Source organism: Musca domestica, unplaced genomic scaffold, assembly GCF_030504385.1.
Source record: "Musca domestica strain aabys unplaced genomic scaffold, Musca_domestica.polishedcontigs.V.1.1 17, whole genome shotgun sequence".
NCBI lineage: Eukaryota > Metazoa > Arthropoda > Insecta > Diptera > Muscidae > Musca > Musca domestica.
The window spans coordinates 6,872,389-6,895,101 of NW_026712230.1; the positions used below are offsets into that span (position 1 = coordinate 6,872,389).

The 22,713-nt window shown below is 35.1% G+C and overlaps 1 protein-coding gene across 1 annotated transcript; it reads right to left on the bottom strand.

Moving 5' to 3' along the window:
• Positions 1-18,181: 18,181 nt before the first annotated feature.
• LOC131801745 (endocuticle structural protein SgAbd-6-like) lies at positions 18,182-18,677 on the bottom strand. The gene has a single exon (XM_059120688.1). The coding sequence runs from the start codon at positions 18,590-18,592 to the stop codon at positions 18,182-18,184; it is 411 nt and encodes a 136-aa protein (XP_058976671.1). The 5' UTR covers positions 18,593-18,677.
• Between the last annotated feature and the right edge of the window lie 4,036 nt (positions 18,678-22,713).

Sequence of the window (22,713 nt, forward strand, 5' to 3'; positions counted from 1 at the left end):
AACAAAGGACAGATTTGAGAAAAGTTTGTGCAAAAAAGTGTTTCTCAAGCATTGTTGAAAAATTCTCATGATAAACTATTTTCATAATATTATTCTCAAGCTGTATTGTATTTTTGGTATGTTGGGTTATGGATGTGAATATTAGAGTGGGAAATGAGGATGATTTTTAGGATGATGCTGTAAGATACGAATGTAATTGGAGAGTGTAAATTAAATTCTCATTTTTTTTTTTTTTGTAAATTAACTTGTAAATATCACTATACGTGTATTTATTATATACAATAAATGCCACCAAGTAAGGTAGCAATTGCATGGGAGTTTTAGTTTCTCGAAATTTGGTACAAAAATCCATTTGATTGAAATTGTGTGCTACTGTTGGGAAATCAGAAAGCTGTAAACCCTAAAATATACAGAAACGAAATGATGATTGAAGATTAAAACAGTTTTAAAGAAAGATCGTATGGTAAAATATGATGTAAAGGTTCGAGATAATGTGAGGTTTTTGACACTTCAAGTTCTAATTGAGTAAGAGTTCTAGTTTTAGAAACTAACAATTTGGTATATGTATGTCATTGATCTACTAAAACAGGCACTTTAAGCCAAATGGATTATGAAAGTATAGTAAATCAAGCAACTAAGTTCGGCCGGGCCGAAATTTTTATACACTTCACCATTGGGACGGAAGTCGAAAAATTTAAAAAAAAAAATCCGTGGAAAAATACCGTTCATATGAATACCGCTATGTGTGTGTTATACAAAGACGTGGACCTGCATAAACAATTTTCCATTATAGGTTGTAGTACCCATTACGAATCTTAAATACGAAATTTGAAACTATTCTCATTTAATATTGTCAATAAAATCATCAAAATACCGAATATCGGGAGGTATAGTTATATGGGGGCTATACGAAGACGTGAACCTGCATAAAAATTTTTTCGTCATAGGTTGTTGTACCCCTTACAAATTTCAAATACGAAATTTTTCAGTGAATACTGTTGCTAAAATCTTATATGGGGGCTATACGATATATTGGACCCATATATACAATTATCTTTCAGGGCATAAATTACTCACTAAGAACTCCGTGTGTTTAATTTCAGACAATTCCATGAAAAAGTGGCTAAAATCATTAAAATACAGAATATACGGAGGGGGTAAGGTATTCACAAGGAACTTCTTGTGTGGATTTTAAGTCTGTCAAAATGTGGCTAAAATCATCAAAATAATGAAAATCGGGGGTACCGTTATATGGGGGCTATACGATAACGTGCAACGATTAGTCCATCTTTGAACTTGACCTGCTTGCAGACAAAAGACAGATCGGTGCAAGATTTCAGCTCCTTATCTGTATTCGTTTTTTACGGGGCTAAATCGTCTTAGAATTTCACGCTGATCAGGAATATATATCTATATATATAAAAGAAAGTTGTGTTAGTTACTACGCTTATAACTTAAGAACCGCTGGACTAATTTTAACGATTCATACAAATTCGGAATTGTCTCCTCTCCGAAAAGGATAATATCCAAAAAAATCGCGTAAAAATGTGTTATATTAACATTTTCATTTTGACTTTTGAAATGTACAATAGCAATGTTTTATTTTGCATATTTTTTTTCCATTTTGACTTACTTTTTTCTAATGTACATTTGTAGTGTTTTTTTATTTTTTTATTTTTTTTTTTTTTTTTTTTTTGAATTCAAATATTAATACCAATTTATTTAATTGACTTGATTTCTTGAGAAATGAAATTGATGGCGAGTTACATGGAAGTGTAGTACCGAATTATGTGGTGGCGAAAAGGAATAGATGATGTCGAAATAATTTAATGGAATCGAATTTTAAAATAGAAGTACATTCTATTGACAAACTATATAAGGATCTTTAAACATTTTCTGTAAAAAATCAGCGAACAAGTTGAAGATTTTTTCAATGTGTTATTCTTCTTTTGTCATTTTTTTTTTCAATTTGTATTATCTAATTTAATTCAGTAAATTTTTTGTGAACAAAATAAAGTATAATTTTTCACTATATACAAATTTTCACCAAAAAAATAAATAAGTGGGAAATACGATGTTAACTGACATCTACCTTTCAACTCCAGGGCCGTCATCGTGGTTCAGCTGGAAGATGCGAACACATTTGAACAAACGAAAATTACCGAAAAACCCTAATGGGGCTCATTTCAAAGCGTGGAACTACTTCTTTCCTGTCACAATAATCCGTCCAATGTACAATCAGAAAAATACCAAATATAAAGGGTGGAAAATAGTAGAGCGAATGGGACTCTTAGTAAGAAAAGAATTTCTATCCTTCCAGAAATTCTTCCCAAACATTCGAGATACCTTAAATCGCTTTTACAGGTCATGATATCGATCATACCTCACGGATAAGGGTACAACCCGATTTCATATTTATATAACCATCGTATGATTTAAGTTTTTTTGGTGTCTTGGTCACTTTTTTTAATATTTTGGACATTATTTGGCATATTTGTTTCTAAGGAGGTAGAGAACCTCTTCGCATAAAGTTTGAAATTTTCAGAGTAGGGCCCATTTTGGTCTTGACCATATTCATTAATTGATTTGGCTAAAAATTGTATTTATGCTACCCTGGGGTAGGGACCCATCATGCAGATAATTGCCACACAGGAATTTATTTAAGTAAAGTCCCCACATTGGAGTATCTCCAAGTTCACTTTCACATCTAATTGGTGGTCAGAAAAGAAAATTTTGTTTTCTATTGAATTTGTAACCCCCAAGAGAATATTGGTTGGGCCACGTTTTGGTAAAACCCTTATATAAATGTATCCCTGATTTCAAAAAAAAAAAAAATGTCAACATACGTAAATATTTTGGTACAGTCCCCATATAGTCCCCAGGCCCGCCGATCTATAGTGATGTTTACCGATTGGCGGACAACAACGCGGGTATTGTTTAATCGTCATTGAATTTTACTATGAACAAGAACATAGACTTTTTGGGGACTCTAATGCGCAATTTGAGGTGCTATGGTAATGGGTGTAAAAGCGTAATTAACTTTGACTATTCAGAAATTATTTTGCCCTCCTTCCATAGTTATTTATTTCTATTTAGTCGAATCAATATTTATATTAAAATTTGTTCACCTTTATGAGCTAGATTTGTGAAATATTATGCTATGCTAAATTTGCATTAAAGACTAAAACTACGGGCCGGCAACGCGGACAAATCCGAGGAGAAATGTGACAAAAATCGTCAAAATAACGAATTTCGAGAGGTACCGTTATATGGGGACTATACCAAAACGTGGACCGATAGACCAAAACGTGGACCATTTTCAATACCAACCATCCTATACACAGTACAAATTGTTCTGCTAAATTTTGAAGCTCTACGTCAAATAATGTGGGCTGTATCGTAATTTAAATAAACAGACATACAGACGGAGTCTATGACGAACATTTAGGGATGTTACAAACGGAATGAAAAAGTTAATATACCCTCCTTTCCAAGGTGGGGGATATAATAAGCATTAAAGACTAAAATTACGGGCCGGCAACGCGGACCGGGCCAGCTAGTATATATATATAATTTGATAGGTCTAAAATTATTATTTCGATGAGTTACAAACGGAATGACGAACTTAATATACCCTCCATACTATGTATGGTGCAGGGTATAAAAAGAAGAAGTTTTGAAAGTTTACATCGAAAAGTAAGCAAAATAGAGGGGAACAATTTCGCCCCTTTCCAACATTTTTGATGTAACAATGCCTCCGGATATTCGGCATTTTCATTATTCAATAGAGTTGTCTGTACCATATAAATGTACCTCTCCATATTCGGCATTTTGATAGTTATAGTCAAATTTTAAACAGAAATGTCTGAAAATCCACAAATGAAGTTACTTCTGAGTACTTTATCCAAAGATATCATATAGCCCCCATATACCAATATCCCCGATATTCGGTATTTTGATTTCAGCGACATTTTTGGCCGGAATTCTTAAAAATTTCGTATTTAAAGTTTGAAGCTCGTAATGAGTACTACAACCTATGACGGAAAAGTATCTATGCAGGTCCACGTCTACGTATAGTCCACATATTACGGTACCTCTCTTTATTCGGAATTTTGATGATATTAACAATATTATTCAACGAAATTGTTTCAAATATCGTATTTGAAGTTCGGAATCGGTACTACAGCCTCTGACAAAAAATGACTTATGCAGGTCCACGTCTTTGTATAGCCCCCATATAAAGGTTTTCATTTAAGTGGTATTTTTCGACGTATTTTTTTGAAAACTTTCAAGTTCTTTTAAAGTGCTAGAATGTTGGATATTAAAAGATCGGCCCGGCCGAACTTAGCTGCTTTTTTACTTGTGAACACTACTTTCATATCTTCTGGAACAATAAATACCCTTTAAAACCCTTTGTTGATTTCACAAACCTTGACTATTTCTTTTCCAAAAATTTACCACTTTGTACTATTTAACATCATTGTTTAGACCGTATCTAATAAACACATTCACATTGAAATTGGTATTCATACAGTTACAAAATTAAACTGCATTTCATTCAGGTGCATCATCTTTAGGCACCACCTTCTATTCTGGCACTACTTGATTTAGGCGGGAGGCAAGGCGAATTGATTGGAGGTTTATTATTTACGATCAAGGTGTGAAGTTGCCAAATGTACAAATATTAATTATTTTAATAGCGGTTTCATTGCTAAAATTTGTATGTTCTCATTTTGGGGATATGAAGCAAAATTCTAATGAGGTGCCACAGAGAACAGCAATGTGGATTTTAGCGAAAAGTTGATTTTGGTATTTAACGCGATTTCATAATCATTCGCTTCAACTTCTTAATATTCTCGTTAACAACTCCATGCCCTTAAACCAGTAAATATAGGACAAAAGGTTGCCGGCGCCGACATATGTAAGCTATATCTTAAAGTTAATAGATTTTCGCGACATTTGACGGAGGTTTTTATACCGTAACACACCATGTGTTGGGGGTATTATAAGTTTGATTGGACCAAAATTTTTGTAACCCCTCGAAATACTAATCCAAGACATATTGTTTTACATATGGATCTTCCTACCTCGCCGATCTTAGTCTAGCTAGGTGTGTCCGTCCATCTGTCAGTCTGCCCACGTTGAATTGTGATCAAGCTGCAAAGACGCGGTCGCATTAAGGTCAGAATAGAAGCCTATTGCTTTTAAAGATGAACGCAAAATATTTAGAGGTTGAAATTGACAGACCAATTTATTGAATTTACAGTTGCTCCACAGGCCACAATTATAGACCAAAAATTATGTAACACCACAAAATATTGGATTCCCACATAGGAAAGTATCTATGGATCTTCCAATCTTGGCGAGCTAAGTCTATCTAGGTATGTATGTCCGTCTGTCCATGTTAATTTGTAATCAACCTACAGGTCGCAATTATGGCTCGATCTTCACGAAATTGAAAATGGAGGTGGGGTTAAGATCAGAATAGAACCCTATTTCTTTTGGAGATGATCGCATAATATTTAGGGGTTTTAGTCCTGATTTTACAGTTGCCCTACAGGTCACAATTATAAACCAATCGAAGCGGAAGTTTGCATAAGACTAGAGCTTAGGGCTGGACCAATTTTGATGGTCATCGGGTAATATTTAGTGGGTGAAATAGACCATAAGATTTGTGTAAAATAAGAGTCAAATTTTCCGCGAATATTTTTAATACCAGCGAAATCACAAATAAAAGAACAGGCCAATTCTGACCATTGCGTGGATGCCGATAGTAAATATATCGGATATATATAGCGAAATATATACAATGTATATATACAAAGAAAGGGGATGTTAGCTAGGGTGCATATATCTCTTGAATTGCTGGATCGATTTTGACAAATTTTGTCAATTTAGAATGCCCTCTTGGCATATAAGAATAAAATCTAAAAAAAATCGCATAAAAAGGTACGAATAATGATGTTAATATAGATTTTGTAGGATTTTGTGACATTTTTTTATTTTTTTCATGTTTTTAATCGCATGCGATTTTTTCAATTTGACTTAAAATATTGAAGTGTATATTTTGTAATATTTTTTTCAGAACAGGTTGGGGTTATTTCATACAGATTGCAATTATCGTCCGATCCTCGCGAAAATTTTCACAAGGGTAGGGTTAGGCTGACAAGGGCTAGGCCTATTGTTTTCTAAGATGTCCGCAATATACTTACAGGTTGAAATGGGCCAGCAACTAAAATTTTTCTTGATTTGGTAGCCATTATAAAGGTCACAAATATAAAGCAAGGGACACGAACTCTCGCATGAAGTTAGAGTTTAAGACAGCGGGCAAAATGGACCACTACTTTTGTGGGTAGAACTACCAACATTTCAATTCTACCGAAACACTGAAAATAACTTACAGGCAATATCCAAAATACACAAAAGGCGAATTTCTGGGTTTTCTATGCTGATTTCGTTGACGAATATAGCCAATTATCGTAGACAAGCAAATCATATGGATGAGTCTAAATTTAGTGACACAGAGGGGCCTCTTGCTTTTTGAGATGATCGCAAAATATAACCCAAAAAGAGAAAAAATTCTAATCACACAATTGAAGTCAATCGACAGGCCTGAGAAGAGAGTTAATGACAGGGAAAAGTTCTAGCATTTTGGATGACCATTAGATTATATGTAGCTGTAAAACAGAGTACAACGACTAACAACACGACGGAGTGCGTAAATATTGGGCAAATGTCGCTAGTCAAAATGCTAAGGGTAATATCTGGGCAGTGTTCCGCGACGTAATTTCAAAAGCGAAATCTTCCAAAATGGAAATAATGGAATAGGCTAAATTTGGTAGTCTCTGACAAAATCCATCTCATTTGATCTCATATTACACATTTACCGAACTATGTATTTTAAATCGAACGAAGATATATACAGAAGCTATATCCAAATCCGAACCGATTTCGTCAAAAATTGTCAAGGATATTTCTCGGGTGTTCTGATATCTTGTGCAAAATATCGTTGTAATGTAGTGAATATTTACGTATGAGAAGGACCTAAATATGAAATTGAATGAATCATATATAAGGCGGCTGAATGAGAAAAGAAACGAGAAACGAAGAAAGAAACGACCGCTTCGTTAGGGTGCTATTTCAATTCTGTTTTTATTTCTAAAATATGTTCCTTACGTATTACTGAAACTAATCTAACTTAACCTAGTCCCAGCCCCACAATTGTTCTTATATATTCTATTATTGACTGGAGAATATTGCAGGGCTGCTTGACATCTCATTCAAGTGGTCTTGTGCATCTACTGAGCGCATTATCGTATGCGTCACATTATTGTATGCGTCAGCGCACAAGATCACCGAATTCTTCACATGTGAGAACATTTATCTTTTATTGCTACATTTTCCCATCGCCTCAATCGCACTCAAAGGTATGTACAAAGTATGTCAAAGTTGAATAAATGTATACTATAAAATATTTAAATATAAAAATATGGAAAGGAAACTAACTATATATGCTCAAACAATATAAATATTCAATTAAGTAACTGCTTCCAGGAAACGACTTCATTTCCTGGTCAAGTCCTTCTTGTCAATGCCACCATCTTTATCTGCCGGCTTCATCCTCCGCATTAAATTCCATTGATGCAGACCGCCATCATTCACGTCGGAAAGGATTACCATTGGTACGCTCTGCTTTGTCGTCTTCTGTTTTCACGGCCATTGATGATTTGCTATTGATTTCGCTAAGGCGATACCCTTCAGGAACTGGAAGCAGAGAACTTTGTTTGTTTTTTCCCACTTCTTCGATAAATTCATTTCCATACTCGTTGGAACTGATGGGATCTTCTGTGCGTAACTCCTTTATTCCTTTTCCCTTTACTCCAATATAATTATGTTTTTCGAGTTCTTCATTGGTCAGGGTGGAATTTTCTTCTTCTTCTTTCTGTTCCTCAAAATGAAGATTTGCCGTCGGGAAACACTTCACAATATTTCCATCTAAACATCGAATCTGTTTTAGATTAACAGCATTATGTCCCTTTCTTACACTTGCTAGTTGCTTGGTCATCTTTCTCAGCTTCCAAGACTTGCCGCGCTCTTTCCGAACTAGCCAATTTTTCATTGACTTTCTCTAACTTCGTTTTCAGATGTCGCACTTGATCATTCTGAGCTCGATGTTTTTCTTGGAATTGTTCATTTTTGGACCGCAGGTTTTCTTCAGATTTGGCGAGCAGATATTTTTCGTGGGCCTTCGCATTTCTCAATATCATTTCACTTTTTTCCACTTCGATTGTTAGTTGAGAACGCAGTTCGATTGCTTGTCCTTGCAGAGATTGTAAATTGTTTTCATAGGCTTGCATTTGTTTGTGCAAACCATCTTCTAATTCTCTGTCGTAATCTTCCTTTGTTTCGACATAGTTAAGTTGTCTGTTTTCTTCCACTCGCTCTTCCCAAGTTAAATAGTAAAATTTCAGCGAGAGTATCCATCGTAATGGAGGTTTCATCGAATCTTCGATTTCTTCATCTATGTCCAAGTTTGTGTAATTGCGACTCTGGGTTGCTAAAATCGCCATTGCCGATAACATACACATATCCACATCACAGGGTAATGTCTTCATATGGGTTGGAAAATATTTTTTTTGTACCCTTAAGTACCGTCGTAACTGGTAATATGTATTTTCTACCAGTACCTTCCATGCCGCGACGTGTTTCACCATTTCAAAAGCTGACGTCGACGTTAATGACTGGAAATAGTCTGCCAAAGTGGTGGTATCTTCTTCCATTTCTTTATACATTTTTAATTTAAATGTTTTAGATGGGACTATTTGTCCTCTTTTAAAAACTTTTTTATTGCCTTCTTGGCTTTTTTCTATTGTTTGCCTTTTTCCAGTTGGGACTTTGATGTCCTCTTTCCCAAAATTGTATGTTTTTCTTTTATTTGGGACTTTGTCGTCCTCTTATCTATTTTTTTAATTTGCCCCGTGGGTCTTTTTTGTTTGGTTTTGCCCCTATGGGGTATTTTATAATTTTTGCCCTTTTGGTCTATTTTGTATTTTTTTATTCTGTCTCTATGGTTTTTTTATTTTTGCACTATGGTTTTTCATATAATTTATTCACTTCGACTATGTTTTAAAATGCCCTACGGTCTGCCCTATATCTGAACCGATTGTCACCAAAATTTATACTCTTACTAAATAAACCTGAAATCGGTGGGCTATATATTCTATGAAGGTCATTACAAGGAACTATGGCTCTATCTCGTTTCCTTTTGCACAAAGGCAGAATACCCTGTACCATTGTGTGGTGTCAAGTATAAACAGTGGTTTTGAACAAAGATAGGCACAATGACAACATAAAAACCCTACCCTGATTGCCCTAAAAATAAAAAACACATAACTTTTCTTTTGACACTTTCCGACTACCCAGTCTTTCACCCGCCAAAACGCAGCATTTTATCGTCAACACCTTGCATCAAAATCAGATGCAGTTCTTTACCAAGCAAATTGTAATTCACCATCATTAACTCTATTTCATCGATCACCTTGAGGTGGTGGACTCACTCATGCCTACATAAAACGCACAGCCCGAAAATTCCCTTCAATTGATTCCTCATATAAGCCTTTCTTCCCTTAAATACCTTGACCTAATTATGTTTAGTTGATTGGGGTTTTGGTACAGTCTTTCTTAAGTTCAAATATCAAAAATGTGCTATTTTTCAAAAATTATTTTATACAAAAAAAATTTTTTAATACAAATGTATTGTATTAATCTAATATTTGTACACCTCAAAAGCTGCTCTCATTTCAATATTACACTAATTGTGATATTATGTACAATTCTAATGTTTAAGCTTCTTTAAAGAATCGGCCAGCTAAATTTCTCTCAAGTAATTAATTCATATTATGACCTTTTATGAACCTGCTTAATTGTTATCTAAATTTTGCCGTAAATATAAAATCCGGAAACTTATTCTTAGAATATTTGATTTTTTCTTGTATTTGCACACATCTTACTTAAAACAAATCATGAGACTAATTCCATTTAAAACCGATGATTTAGATAAAAAGCAACTCAAATACAATCGAGGAGATACACTTACATTAATTAAGAAATATAATCAACTTAAAAGTCATCGCACAACTAATGAATCCGCGAAGCTAATGAAGTTTTGCAATTCAACAATCATTTCAATAAAGAATGGAAAAAAGTTGCTGTTATTTCCACAAATGCGGACACACACAAATGCTTTCTGTGATTGAAGCTTTTAAGTCTTAATTATGATTCTTGTTGAGCTTGGTTTTTATAATTAATGGCCAAAATGGTATTTAATGTGACGTGAAATCAATTAAAAATGCAATGAAGACAGTTTTTATTCGACTCAAATTAGAATATTAATAGTTTTTGCTGTAGTTTCTTTGTTCTGGCGTTTGAGTAATCGTTTTAGCTGTATTTGGTTTAGTAATAGCCACTGATTTGTTGCGGATGAAGATGGTGGGTTTATTTATTTTTTTATTTATTATTAATTTCAATTAGCAGTAGAGTGTTGCACTTATTGAGTAAAACTGGGATCTTGAAAGAGATTTGAAGATGAATATGGATAAGAAAGTAATGGAAGATTTTACGCAAACTACGTTTGAAGACAGATTTCAAAACTGATTACTTTGAACAAATATTTTGAGAAAGTTAAATTTGAAACCATGGTCTACTGCCTGAATTTGACGGAGTTCATGGCATAGAATTTATATAAATACGAATTTCGGCAGTAGATATTTATGATACAAACCCAAAAAAAACCAATAAGGTAAAGTCAAAAGTCGGGCGGGGCCGAATGTATGATACCCTACACCACTCTGCACATTTAGTAGAGCTCTGGTAAGAAAAGAATTTATTTGAAGTAGATCATACTACCTATCAACATTTGACTTTAGAGCAGTTATAGTTTGTTTTAGGGTACATGATATCACTTCGAAAAGGATTATTTAAGAAAATATATATCGGAGCCGAGTTGCACAAAATTGAAACGTATGTCCCGAAATTCACTCCGAAATTCACTCCGTTTGGGCACAATAAACCTGAAATTGGATTAAGGATATATATGGCAGCTATATCCAAATCTTAGCCGTTCTGGACAAAATTTGGCAAAGGTATTTCCGAGCTCTATGAAATGTCAGGTATCAAATATCATTGTTTTCGAATGCATATTACGAATGTGAGGGACTTAAAACCCCAAATCTGATGAAACATATTTATGAGAGCTATAGCTATATCTGAACGTATTTTCACCAAATTTAATGTACTTGCTTCTAGACTGAATTCGGTCGAATGTACCAAAATGCAGGTTATTTGGACTGATATTGGCTATTTGATGCACAATTAACACAAAATCGGTTGATGATATATATGGGAGCTATATGCAAATCTGAACCGATCTTGACAAAATTTCAGAGTTGTATCCGATATCTGGTACCAAAAATCATTGTTGTGGGATGCATATTACACTTGTGAGGGACTTTAAACCCCAATTCGGATAAATCATGTATGGGAGCTATATCTATGTCTGAACCGATTTACAAATTTGAAGTACTGATTTCTAGGATGAAGTCAGTCGTAATTGCCAAAATTCAGTCTATTTGGGTTGACACTAGCCATTTGGTTCCCAATAAACCTGATATCAGATAAAGATATATTGGAGCTATATCCTAATCTGAACCGTGCTCGATAAAATTTGACAGAGGTATTTTCGATCAGTGTCTGATATCCGGAGTGCATATTACAACACATGTGAGGAACTTAAAACCACAAATCGGATGATACATATATATGGGAGCTATAGCTATATCTGAACCGATTTGTGGTACTTGCTTCTAGATTGAATTCGGAGAGATGTGGCAAAATACAGGTCATTTGGACTTATATTGGCCATTTGGTGCACAATTTATCCGAGATCGGTTATCAATAGCGTTCGTCCTTGGGCCAAACAAATATAGTTTGGAAAATTTCACCTCAATCGAGTAATAAACGCGAAGTGGATTGGTGGGTTTCTTAATGTTTAAATAAGAAGAAGCAAATCGAACCAAACTTCAAGTGTATTTAATGTCGATCTAATATCGCTTAAATTAGAGGGATCTGCATTGGATGGGTATGCACTAAAGGGCTGCAAGTGTGACATGAGACATATTTAGGCCATGGAGAAAAAAAGATAGTTATGTTTTGACCTCTTTGATAACACGCATAACATTCAAACCAATGCTCGATCTCTCGTCTTGTCGGTCAGACTCAAACCCATCGTCTTAACACCCAATCTGACTGACTTAACGATACATCAGCGGCCGGACAAAACGGCTGAAGCTAGAATCTCGAAATTTTGGGTGAGGGTCCCTCTTTGTCCGAATGGTTCAGATAACGCTGCGTTTTTGGATATACGTACCATAACGGTACGAAAAGTATTAAAAGGTACTATATGTGGTACCCTTTGTATTTGATGAAGCAGTAGAGGTAGAACCTTAAATTTTGGAATGAGGGTCACTAATGGAGTGTATGATAGATGTACCAAAAGGTATTGGGAAATTCGCGCTATAAGCGTACGAAAAGTACTAAAATGTGAAAAAAGCTGCAACAAAGCTAGACGCCATATTTTTAAACTTTTTTTAGAAGTTTTTTGAAAGAAAGCAAAAAATGTGGAGAATATCATCAAATTTTAGTATATGTTTAGATTTGTTCGAATTGGTCACCTTTGGCACGAATTATAGCTATCCAAAGGCCAAAGAAACCGTCACACGCTGCCCAAATGTGTCTTCTAAGTCTATTTTCTTTTGGTTGTGTAAGTGTCAATGGCTTTACCCCGAGCTTATTTTTAAATATTTGCCGAATGGAATATTGCCACATGTTCAGCTCACGAGCCATTTTTCGGCCAATGCGTCGAAAGTTAGTCTGAAGTTAGTTGCAGTTTTTACATCTCACCCTACCACCACTGTTAGGTCACTGAGAATTATCTATCGTGTGTTGTAAAGGTGATGAAAGCAAAAGCAATGGGGTTCTACTCTGACCCTACCTCTACCCTGTCCAGTACCAATATGTCGAGGTGTTACAAACTTTTTGGCCCAATCAAACTTTGAATACCCCCAGCTCATAGTATTGTGGGATACAAAATCAGAAATCTCTATTTGATTTAGAAAAATCTTTTAAAATCCTAAAAAATATTGAAGTACCGATATGGGACTGTAATATTTAAAAATCAATATTCGGAATGATCTCACTGAATTTATATATGTGGCCCAGGGATGACCTACTTAAATTTTCTAACAGCTAACATGTATTCTGAGATGTTCTGGAATGTAGGCTACAAAATAATAAATAAATCAAAAATCTCACATTTTTATTTTTAAATATTGTAATTATACAACATTTTCTATTTAAGAAACCACACCCTAGAACATCAGTTCTTTGTTCTAGAAATTGTGAATAATCATCTTCTCATTCATTTGCCATTATCTTTATCCCCAAATCGTAGTCATTTACAGACATTTCACGTTATTAACATGTAAAAGTTGGCCATCAAGATGATGATGTCGAGAATATTCAAATCGTGTTGATATTTCTTCAAAATTTAAATTCTCCATTCGGACGAAATTAAACAAATGTCTTGCCGCAATGAAGTCAATTCAAAGTTCAAATATTTAACAAAATACCTATCTGTGTAGAGACGAAAATTAAAATTTTTTCTTGTCGTACTCTTAGAATTAAATGCTCTGTGATGAGCACAAACTTTTGCCAATTTATTACGGCCCACGAAATTACTCCAACAGCAATAACAAAAGCAATGGGAACAACAATTACAGTAAAACTACAGCAGCGATACAAGGCAGATAAATGAATAACATCGCTTCCAAGCACCCTCGTGCCTTTTTCGAAATTCGAAGGTGTTTCCCGGTGTAAAGTGTCTTGTGCTGTCGGTGATAATGACGATGATGAAGATGAGGAGGAGAGCTAAATATTTAAAAGGCTTTAGGTGTTATATTTTATTACACTTGTTATTTGTTGTAAAACACCAAGAGCCAAACTATTAGGGATTGTTTGTATTCGATTCAAATGTTGGAGTTGGTAGGCTAATAGAGTCGCTATAAAAGAATCATATTCCTCATTAAACACATATATCGGGTGGTTTACATGTTATATTCGATTCATTCCACTGGTAGTAATACTTAAATGCATAAAAAAATAAATCTTTGGAAAACTTTGTGACAACCATGTACGAAGCCGTTAAGATCAGCTGAGGGGAACTTTTTATGTCCTTTTTTATTAAGAAAGGAAGGACGTTATATCAGGTATTCCAGCGTTACATCAATTTTTCAAAGTAGCGAACTTCAAATACCGAATTTTAGACAATTCTATTCAAAAATTTGGTTTAAATCGTGATAAAATACAAGGTACTATTACATGAGGGCAGAGGAATTTTGAGCTATATTGCATTCATTTCCTGCATACAGACAGATATATAAGTCGTTTACTTTTAATCACCGCTACTTGTTGCCTACCTGTATTCGCTCATTTCGGAAGAGGTTAAGTTGGAAGACCCTTATCGGTCTGACTGCTACCACGCTAGTTTCATTGTGCAAAAACCCGTGTGGACTTTGACCACCTGAGTGCCATCAACCCAACTATTAAGCAAATATACTTATGCCGATTTTATCAACCCGAAAACATCAATTCGAGCATCATCAAAAAGACTTCATCAGCCCAAGTATTTTCAGGTCGACTACAACAAACTGCGTACCATCGATTAACCTAAATCAGTCCGAGTTAAACCGACACATACAGGCAGGATTGCTCTAAGAGTAGGAGTTTTTTGTCCCATTCCCGGCGAAGCGCTTGCTTGAGGTGATCGACACTTTGGTATTTTTAGTGCCAACCTTGATTTTCAAAATACTCCAGACTATTATGTCCAACGGATTGGTATACTGAGACTTTGGTGGGTATTGTGCGCTGGAAATGAAGCGAGGAACATCATTTTGTAACAAGTCTTGGGTGGCGCGTGCTGAGTGTGATAGTGCTGAGTCCTGTTGGAATGTCCAAGGTCTGCGGCCAAAATGTTTGCGTGTCCAAGGCTTTAATACATCCTCCACAATATTTTCGCGGCATTTATTCTTATGCCACGGTCGATTAATACGAGCGGAGAGCGACCATCGGCTGTTATGGCGGCCCACGCCATCATCATGGCCGGCGCTTGAGTTCTGGTGGCCAACCTAAGGTGTACATTTTCAGCTGACCTCTTTGGCAAGTAAACACGATCATTTTGTTTGTTTACAAACAGCTGGACAACGAATGTTTTCTCATCGGAGGAAAACAAATTCGGCAGTTTACCACTTTCGGCCAAGCGAAGAAACTCTTTAGCTCTTTTGAGTCTATTTTCTTTCTGTTGCGGTGTAAGTTCTTGCTCTTTTTGGAATTTCAATGGCTTTACAGCAAACTCATTCTTCAATATTATCCGAATGGAATATTGTGATATGTTCAGCTCTCGAGTCATTTATCGCCCACAGCGACGCGGGTTTCGATCAAGTCGCTTCTTTACTTTTCGAACCATTTCTGCAACTGCTATCTGAACGGCGTGTTTGTTGCTATTAGAGGGATTCGAGGAACATAATAATCGTAGCCTCAAAAAATATGTGTAGTTTTTTTACTGTTAGCCTAGTTTTGGGTCTTGATGAAATAAGACCACTTTCAATACAAGTTGACAAAATTAATTTTTAAACCAAATTCCGTCACAAATTCCAGACTTCATTGAAACTGGGGATACATATTGTGTTTGGTGTATTAAATACCTGAAATCGGCCGAAAATGTTTATGGGAACTACATTCAAACCTCAACTGATTTCAATATAATTTGGTAAATTGATTTTTGTTCCAAATTCCGTAGTATATTTCAAATTTTATTGAAATTGGCAGTTCGTAGCGTGTTGGTGCATCAAATATATGAAATCGGCCAAAAATATATTCAAATCTAAACCGATTTCAATATAATTTGAAAACTTAATTTTTGTATCAAAATTCCTTGCACATTCTAAATGTCATTGAAATTGGAGATACATATCGTGTTTTGTCCATCAAGTACACGAAATCGGCACAAAAATATATAGGGGAGCTATATCCAAATCAGACCCAATTTCATTATAATTTGGAAAATTAATTTTTGTATCGAATTCCGTCTAACATTCTAAACTTGAATCCAGAATCTATAACCGATCAACAGATATGTCCATACAAAAACTAAATTTTTTGGAGCTACCTCCGATTCTGATGCTATATCTCCAGTTCCAAGTGCAATTTCAAAAGTGTGGAATATGTGGAAATGTTCAGGTTAATCTGTTCAGCAGTTTTTGGGTCTATAAATTACAAACAACAAAAAAACATTTTCCTCTTTTATAAATATAGAAGATATAATTATTCAAAATTTTGACCCGTTGTGGGGCAGGTACCAGAAGGAATAGGCAGATACATCCCACCTTCACACCAAATATTGCATTAATAAAAATATTGGAATATGTAAAAATCTGAGATATTCTGAGAGATATAATTATTAAAACTCCCTTCAAGAGTTGTCGTGCGCATCAGCCACAGTCGGACGTACGGACACCCCTAGATTGACTCCAAATATCCGGAAACCTATTTGATCCAAAAAGACCCATTATTTCAATGAGGTACGTTTTAAACGTACCTCTGTAGCCGTATGTCTGAGGATATAAAAATGGAAAATATTGATCCATGTTTCGGTATAGCTCCCCAATTAGTGTCATTTCCTAAAAGTTGTCCACCAAATTAGCCCTTATTTGACATCTAAGGTTTTCAGTAAATGTTTTTCGAGAGTAGTCGTTTAATACTGTTTTTCTATGAAGCATAGTTCCAACATCACTTGGTGATTTAAGGTATTCTGAAGGTCTCAAAAGCATTTTCTAAGATGTAATTCTTTTTGTCATAAAATTTGCATTAAAGTCCACTATTAGACTTTTGGCCATTTGAGTTACATTAAATATCCATATAAAGTGACTACAAATTCATATTTTGAACTATGCTCAATACTCTAACTGAAAGTCTAGCTGGAAGTCTCATCATTATCGAACTGTGCACTTATTTCATTTTCCACATTCCTTCACTCAAAAAGTAATGTATCGTTCGTCACCAGAAGCCCTTTAAACGACTTCGAAAGGTTCGATGATAATTCTAATACTGAGGATCTCATGAATCAATACTCTCACGACGTATATGATTTGTATACCCTCCAGCATACTATGGAGTGTATATTAAGTTTGTAACACCTCGAAATATACATTATAGACCCCACAAAGTATATGTATTCTCCATCAGTATAAAATTCTATATCGATGTAGCAATGTCCGTCCGTCTGTTGAAATCACTCTAACTTCGGAACAAAATGAAGTAGATTGACGAAATTTTACTAAAATGTCCACGTTTTGGTATAGCCACCATACAGTGGTCCCTCCCTATTTTCGGTATATTGGTGATTTAAGCGACATTATTAACCGGAAATGTTTCAAATTTAGTAATTGAAGTTCGTAATGGATACTACAGTCTAAGACAGAAAATTGTCTGTACAGGTTCACGTCTTCGTACCCCCATATAACGGTACCTCCCGATATTCGGCATTTTGATGATTTCAGCGACATTATTCACCGGAATTATTTCAAATTTGGTATTTGAAGTTCATAATGAATACTACAGCCTATGACAGAAAATTGTCTGTTGCAGGTCCAAGTCGTCGCATAGATCCTAACATAACAGCTACATTCAACAGTTTCAACGGTTTTTTTTTTTTTTTTTGAAAATTGCCAAATTCGTTCCCAATGGCTACAGCTTTTTTCTGTTATAATTTTATGTTCAAAACCATCCGATTCATGATCGCATCCCAATATAAAAATGTAGGGTACTTTAACATACTTATCATCATCCGCATTCATTCATTCATGAATGTCATAGACATTAGTCAAAAAGCCACCAACAACTTCTCGTTGCCGACATCCTCAAAGTGTGCCCGCTGTAATGGTTTTGACATTTTGGTCATTTGAATCAATAAATACTAATTTGCCTGTATCCAAATTGTTGCTGAATAGCAAAAAAAAAAATATTTAAAATATCAACTTCATAAATATCAATCAATACTGGTTTCGTTTATTTAATTCTTCTTCTCTAGCAACAATTGAGTTTTTTGAATGTTAGACACTACGGCAGCTTCAGCAGCAGCTTGGGAAATTTCTTTGGGAATGATGGTGCCCTGTGGTTGGAAACCATTCTCATCGGCAATGTATTCAACGAGAACTTCCTGGCCATTGGCATCAATGTAACGGTAGGAGCCCTTGACGACCAAGGCTTCCTCTTCGGTACCGGCATTATTGACAAAGCCCATTTCCTGACGTTTGGCACCATCGGCACCCTCATAGTAGTACGTGAATGAACCATCTGAATTTTTCTCTTCACCCTGATTTAGAATGGGTACAACTTCTTTTTCTTCTATTTTGATTCTGGCAACAGCAGCTGAGGCCACAGCCAATAACGTGACAAATACTAACTGCAGGTGACAAAACATTAAAAAAACCAAGTTTATTTTACATTATTAATTAGGCACACTTACGAATTTGAACATTTTCGAAGATATCCGTAAATTGTTTGTATAGTTTATTTTTCGATATTTAAATAATACTGATGTGCTCCCTAAAGAAAGTTGTTCTTTTATAGCGGAATTTTTCTAGGTCAGTGGTTAAATATAAATATTTATTTGCTGATTTGTTGAGATCTGTATTTGGGTTAAAGTGATTTACATAATATTATGGGATCTCTTTGTTTATTAAGAACAAATATGGTCATGGCTAGAGTTCTTTCACCTATTTTTATTTTTTATTCATTATGAAATTTTGTAAATTGTCTGTCTTTTATCCAAGTTCTTTTGGGCAAACGGAAATATATCGACTAAAGTAAATAATATTCATATATATTTATAAACTAGTATGGGTCTGGCGCATAGTTTTTAATGCATATTTATAAAAAATAATCATCAAGAAAACTACTTTAGAATACAACTTATCCTCCGGAAGTTTTAACCTTGCTAGAAATGCTGCCGTGTACCAGCAGACAAATTGTCGGATTTCCAGGTTTAATATAATCAATTTTTTCTTTGTTTTGTGGGTTATTGCTCCAGCTCAGCGCACTTACAGGGTGCAACAAAGTCAAAGGCCATAATTTTTACAATTTTTAATTTTTATTGAATGAAAGAAAAAAATGTTGGAAAAAGCATCAAATTTTAGAATATGTTTAGATTTGCTCGAATCAGTCACCTTTGGCACGAATTATGGCCTTCAAACGGCCAATGAAACCGTCACACGCTGCCCGAATGTTGCCCTGTGGTATTTTGGCCCATTCCCGGCGAAGCGCTTGCTTGAAGTGATCGACACTTTGGTATTTTTCAGTGCCATCCTTGCTTACCAAAATACTTCAGACACAGTAGTCCAGAAGATTGGTATCCGGAGATTTTGGTGGCCATTGTGTGCTGGAAATGAAGCAGGAACCTAATTTGGTGGTAATGGTGCCGAGTTCTGTTGCGATGTCCAAGGTACAAGGTTTGTGTACCCAAGGCTTTAATATACCCTCCAGAATATTTTCGCGATAATATTCGGTGTTCCGAAGACTTAGGCACGCAAAGGTGACCAATTCGAACAAATCTAAACTTATTCTAAAATTTGATGCTATTTCCGACATTTTTGCTTTCAATCAATAAAATGAAAAAAAGGAAAAATTATTGCGTTTGACTTTTTTGCAGTTTTTTTTTATCTCACCCTGCATATAGCCACGGGTCTATCCAGTTCATTGATTATATTTTCCAGCAGTTCTATGGCTTTACTGGCAGAAAATTTCAGCCTGAAAAACGCTTCAGTGGTTGTTTAATTCAAAGGATCTCCGGATACTTAAAAATTCACAGACGACCCCAGCTACCGTTCCACTTTCCATCTTTGAATCATCGATATAGGCGGCTACACCGATAAAAAGGCGGCTACACCGTTAAAGGTGGGGTGTTCCAGTGATTCGAAGCTTTGAATAGGTGATATATAGTCACTGACTCTAGCCCGACCTCCTATATTCTCCACATACTTAAGAATAACAGAGTGTCCAAAGGACTGACCAAGTTCATTGAGTCGCAGGGCACACCTAGCAGCCTGTTCCTCTACAAATAGACTTAAGGGTTAAAGTTGAGTAGAGTGTCTAGTGCAAATTGGGGTGTGCTCCTAAATGCACCTGTAATTAGTAACGATGCAACCCTTTGGCCTTTATCAATGCTTTTGCTGAAGATAGTTTCCCCTAAATAGTGCCACCATACTAGCCCTCCATAAGTTAGAATTGGATGGACAACTGATTCATATTACCATTTGATTATAGGTGGCTTAAGTCCACAGCTCTTCCCAATTGAGTTTTTGCAAGAATAAAGTGCGATTAAAGCCCTCTTCGCTCGCTCTTCGATGTTGCTTTTCCAATTTAATTTTTAGCAAAGGTCGGTACCGAGATATTTGGCTACCGAGGAACGGCTTAACATAACTCCATCCACAGATTTATTACTAAGAAAAAGTATTTTTAGAACTAGAAGTCCAATCGTTAACCTCACACTTTATTAAAAAAATAATTTGAACATTATAATTAAAATTAATGTGGTTAATTAATTAAACAATTAAGATGGAGAAACTTAGAGAATCTAACGATGTGGCAATTTTTTCGATATCATGAAGGAAAAATCTGTTATGGTACTAACATTTTTAAAATTTCTGGTTATTGGTCAAATAGTGAATAGTACAAAATGCCCTATCCGCCCTATATTTCTTGTTTCATAAAAATAATCTTTCCATAATTATGACCTGCGGTGTAAACTCAGGCAATAATTATGGTTTTGGCCCATTTTATCCATTCGCCTATTCAGACCTCAGCCAAAATTTCCTGATAATATTTTTAATTGAAATATTTAATTTTCAATATTTTATAATTAACTTTAATATTTTTTAACCTCTGATTACATATACTTTAACAAACAAAAAAAAGTCTTTTTGCAAAACAATTATATTCTGCACTAAAAATCCTATCCTTATCTTTAAAACTTGACAATGCAACATTGATAAAATTGGCAAATAAATAAAATAAAACCCATGCTGTTTAACTTAATATTCTTCACTTAATCGATCATCTCTCCACCAATGTAAATGCAATGCGATTCCCATAATGATGCGAAATTAATCATCATTAATTTAATAAACTTTTTTCTTCTATATGAGAAAATCGCAATTCTATTGGCTGATACCAGATCTATTGAAGATACATGGTTTCTATCAAATAAATACATAACAATTTGTTATGGACAAATCAGAAAAAAACAAACATTCCCGAAGATCGACTGAATTTAAATGTAAATGTTTAGAATATGCATTTCAGATATATTTTGGGATTGGCCAACAGCCATGCCATGCTAGACAGGCAAACGACGAGAACGTGGCTGCTCGAATGCACACACACACACACACACACACAACCACAGCGACATCATCGTGAGGCCTCATCAGTGGCATCATCAAAGCAAACATTGGGGATTTACGACTGAGCGACTGTCAGATTTACTAACAAGTGTAGGTGAAGAGTTAAACACATTTTATAGAATTAATGTTATAAATTTATAAAACAATAACAGCAACAATAAGAAGCAACAACAGCAAAAACATTAAATAAATCCATTTCTATTGTTGTAGTCTTAGAGACGAGTTACGTTTCCATGGCATGCAGATAGCTGAAGGCATAGAAAAAGATTGACTGCTAATTCAAATGCAAATCGATACGTGGTGTGTTTAATAAGTTTTCGAAAACAGACGATGTTGATGTTGTTGGCTGTGAAGCTATAAAATAAGAAATAAAATAGATGAAGAAGAAATGTTTTGTGTAGTTTATGTAACACAAATTTGGTTAAATATAAAAAAATTCTTTAAAATCGATCGCCATCTATTTAATAGGTAGAGTTATCGTTACATGAACGTTGAGGCTATAGCTAATAATGGACCCATGTAAATAATGTTTTAGGGGAAGTACCTAGTTACTAAGAACAACAAAGATATAATGAACAAGTTAAAAAGCACTAAGTTCGGCCGGGTCGAACTTTTAATACCCTCCACCATTTGCAACGAATTTGGAAATTTTTAAAAAATAAAACCCTTAAAAAATTCTGTTAAAATTTTAAAAATACCGAATATAGCCGTCATATTGGGGTCTATACAACGTGGACATACATAGGCATTGTTTGTCATAAGCCATTACCATATTCAAATTGGAAACTTGAAATAAACGGTAAATAATGTAGCTAAAATCATCAAAATATCGTATATAAGGAGGTGCCGTTAAATTGGAGCTGTGCAAAGACCTGGACCAGCATAGACAGTTTTCTGTCACAGGCTGTAGCATCCATTACGAACTTCAAATACCACATTTCAAACAATTTCGGTGGGTATTGTACCTAAAATCGTCAAAATACCGAATATGGGGAGGTACTGATATATGGGGCCTATACGAAGACCTGGACCCGCACAGACAATTTTCTGTCACAGACTGTAGTATTCATTACGCACTTCAAATACCAATTTTCAAACAATTCCGGTGAATAATGTCGCTAAAATCATCAAAATACCGAAT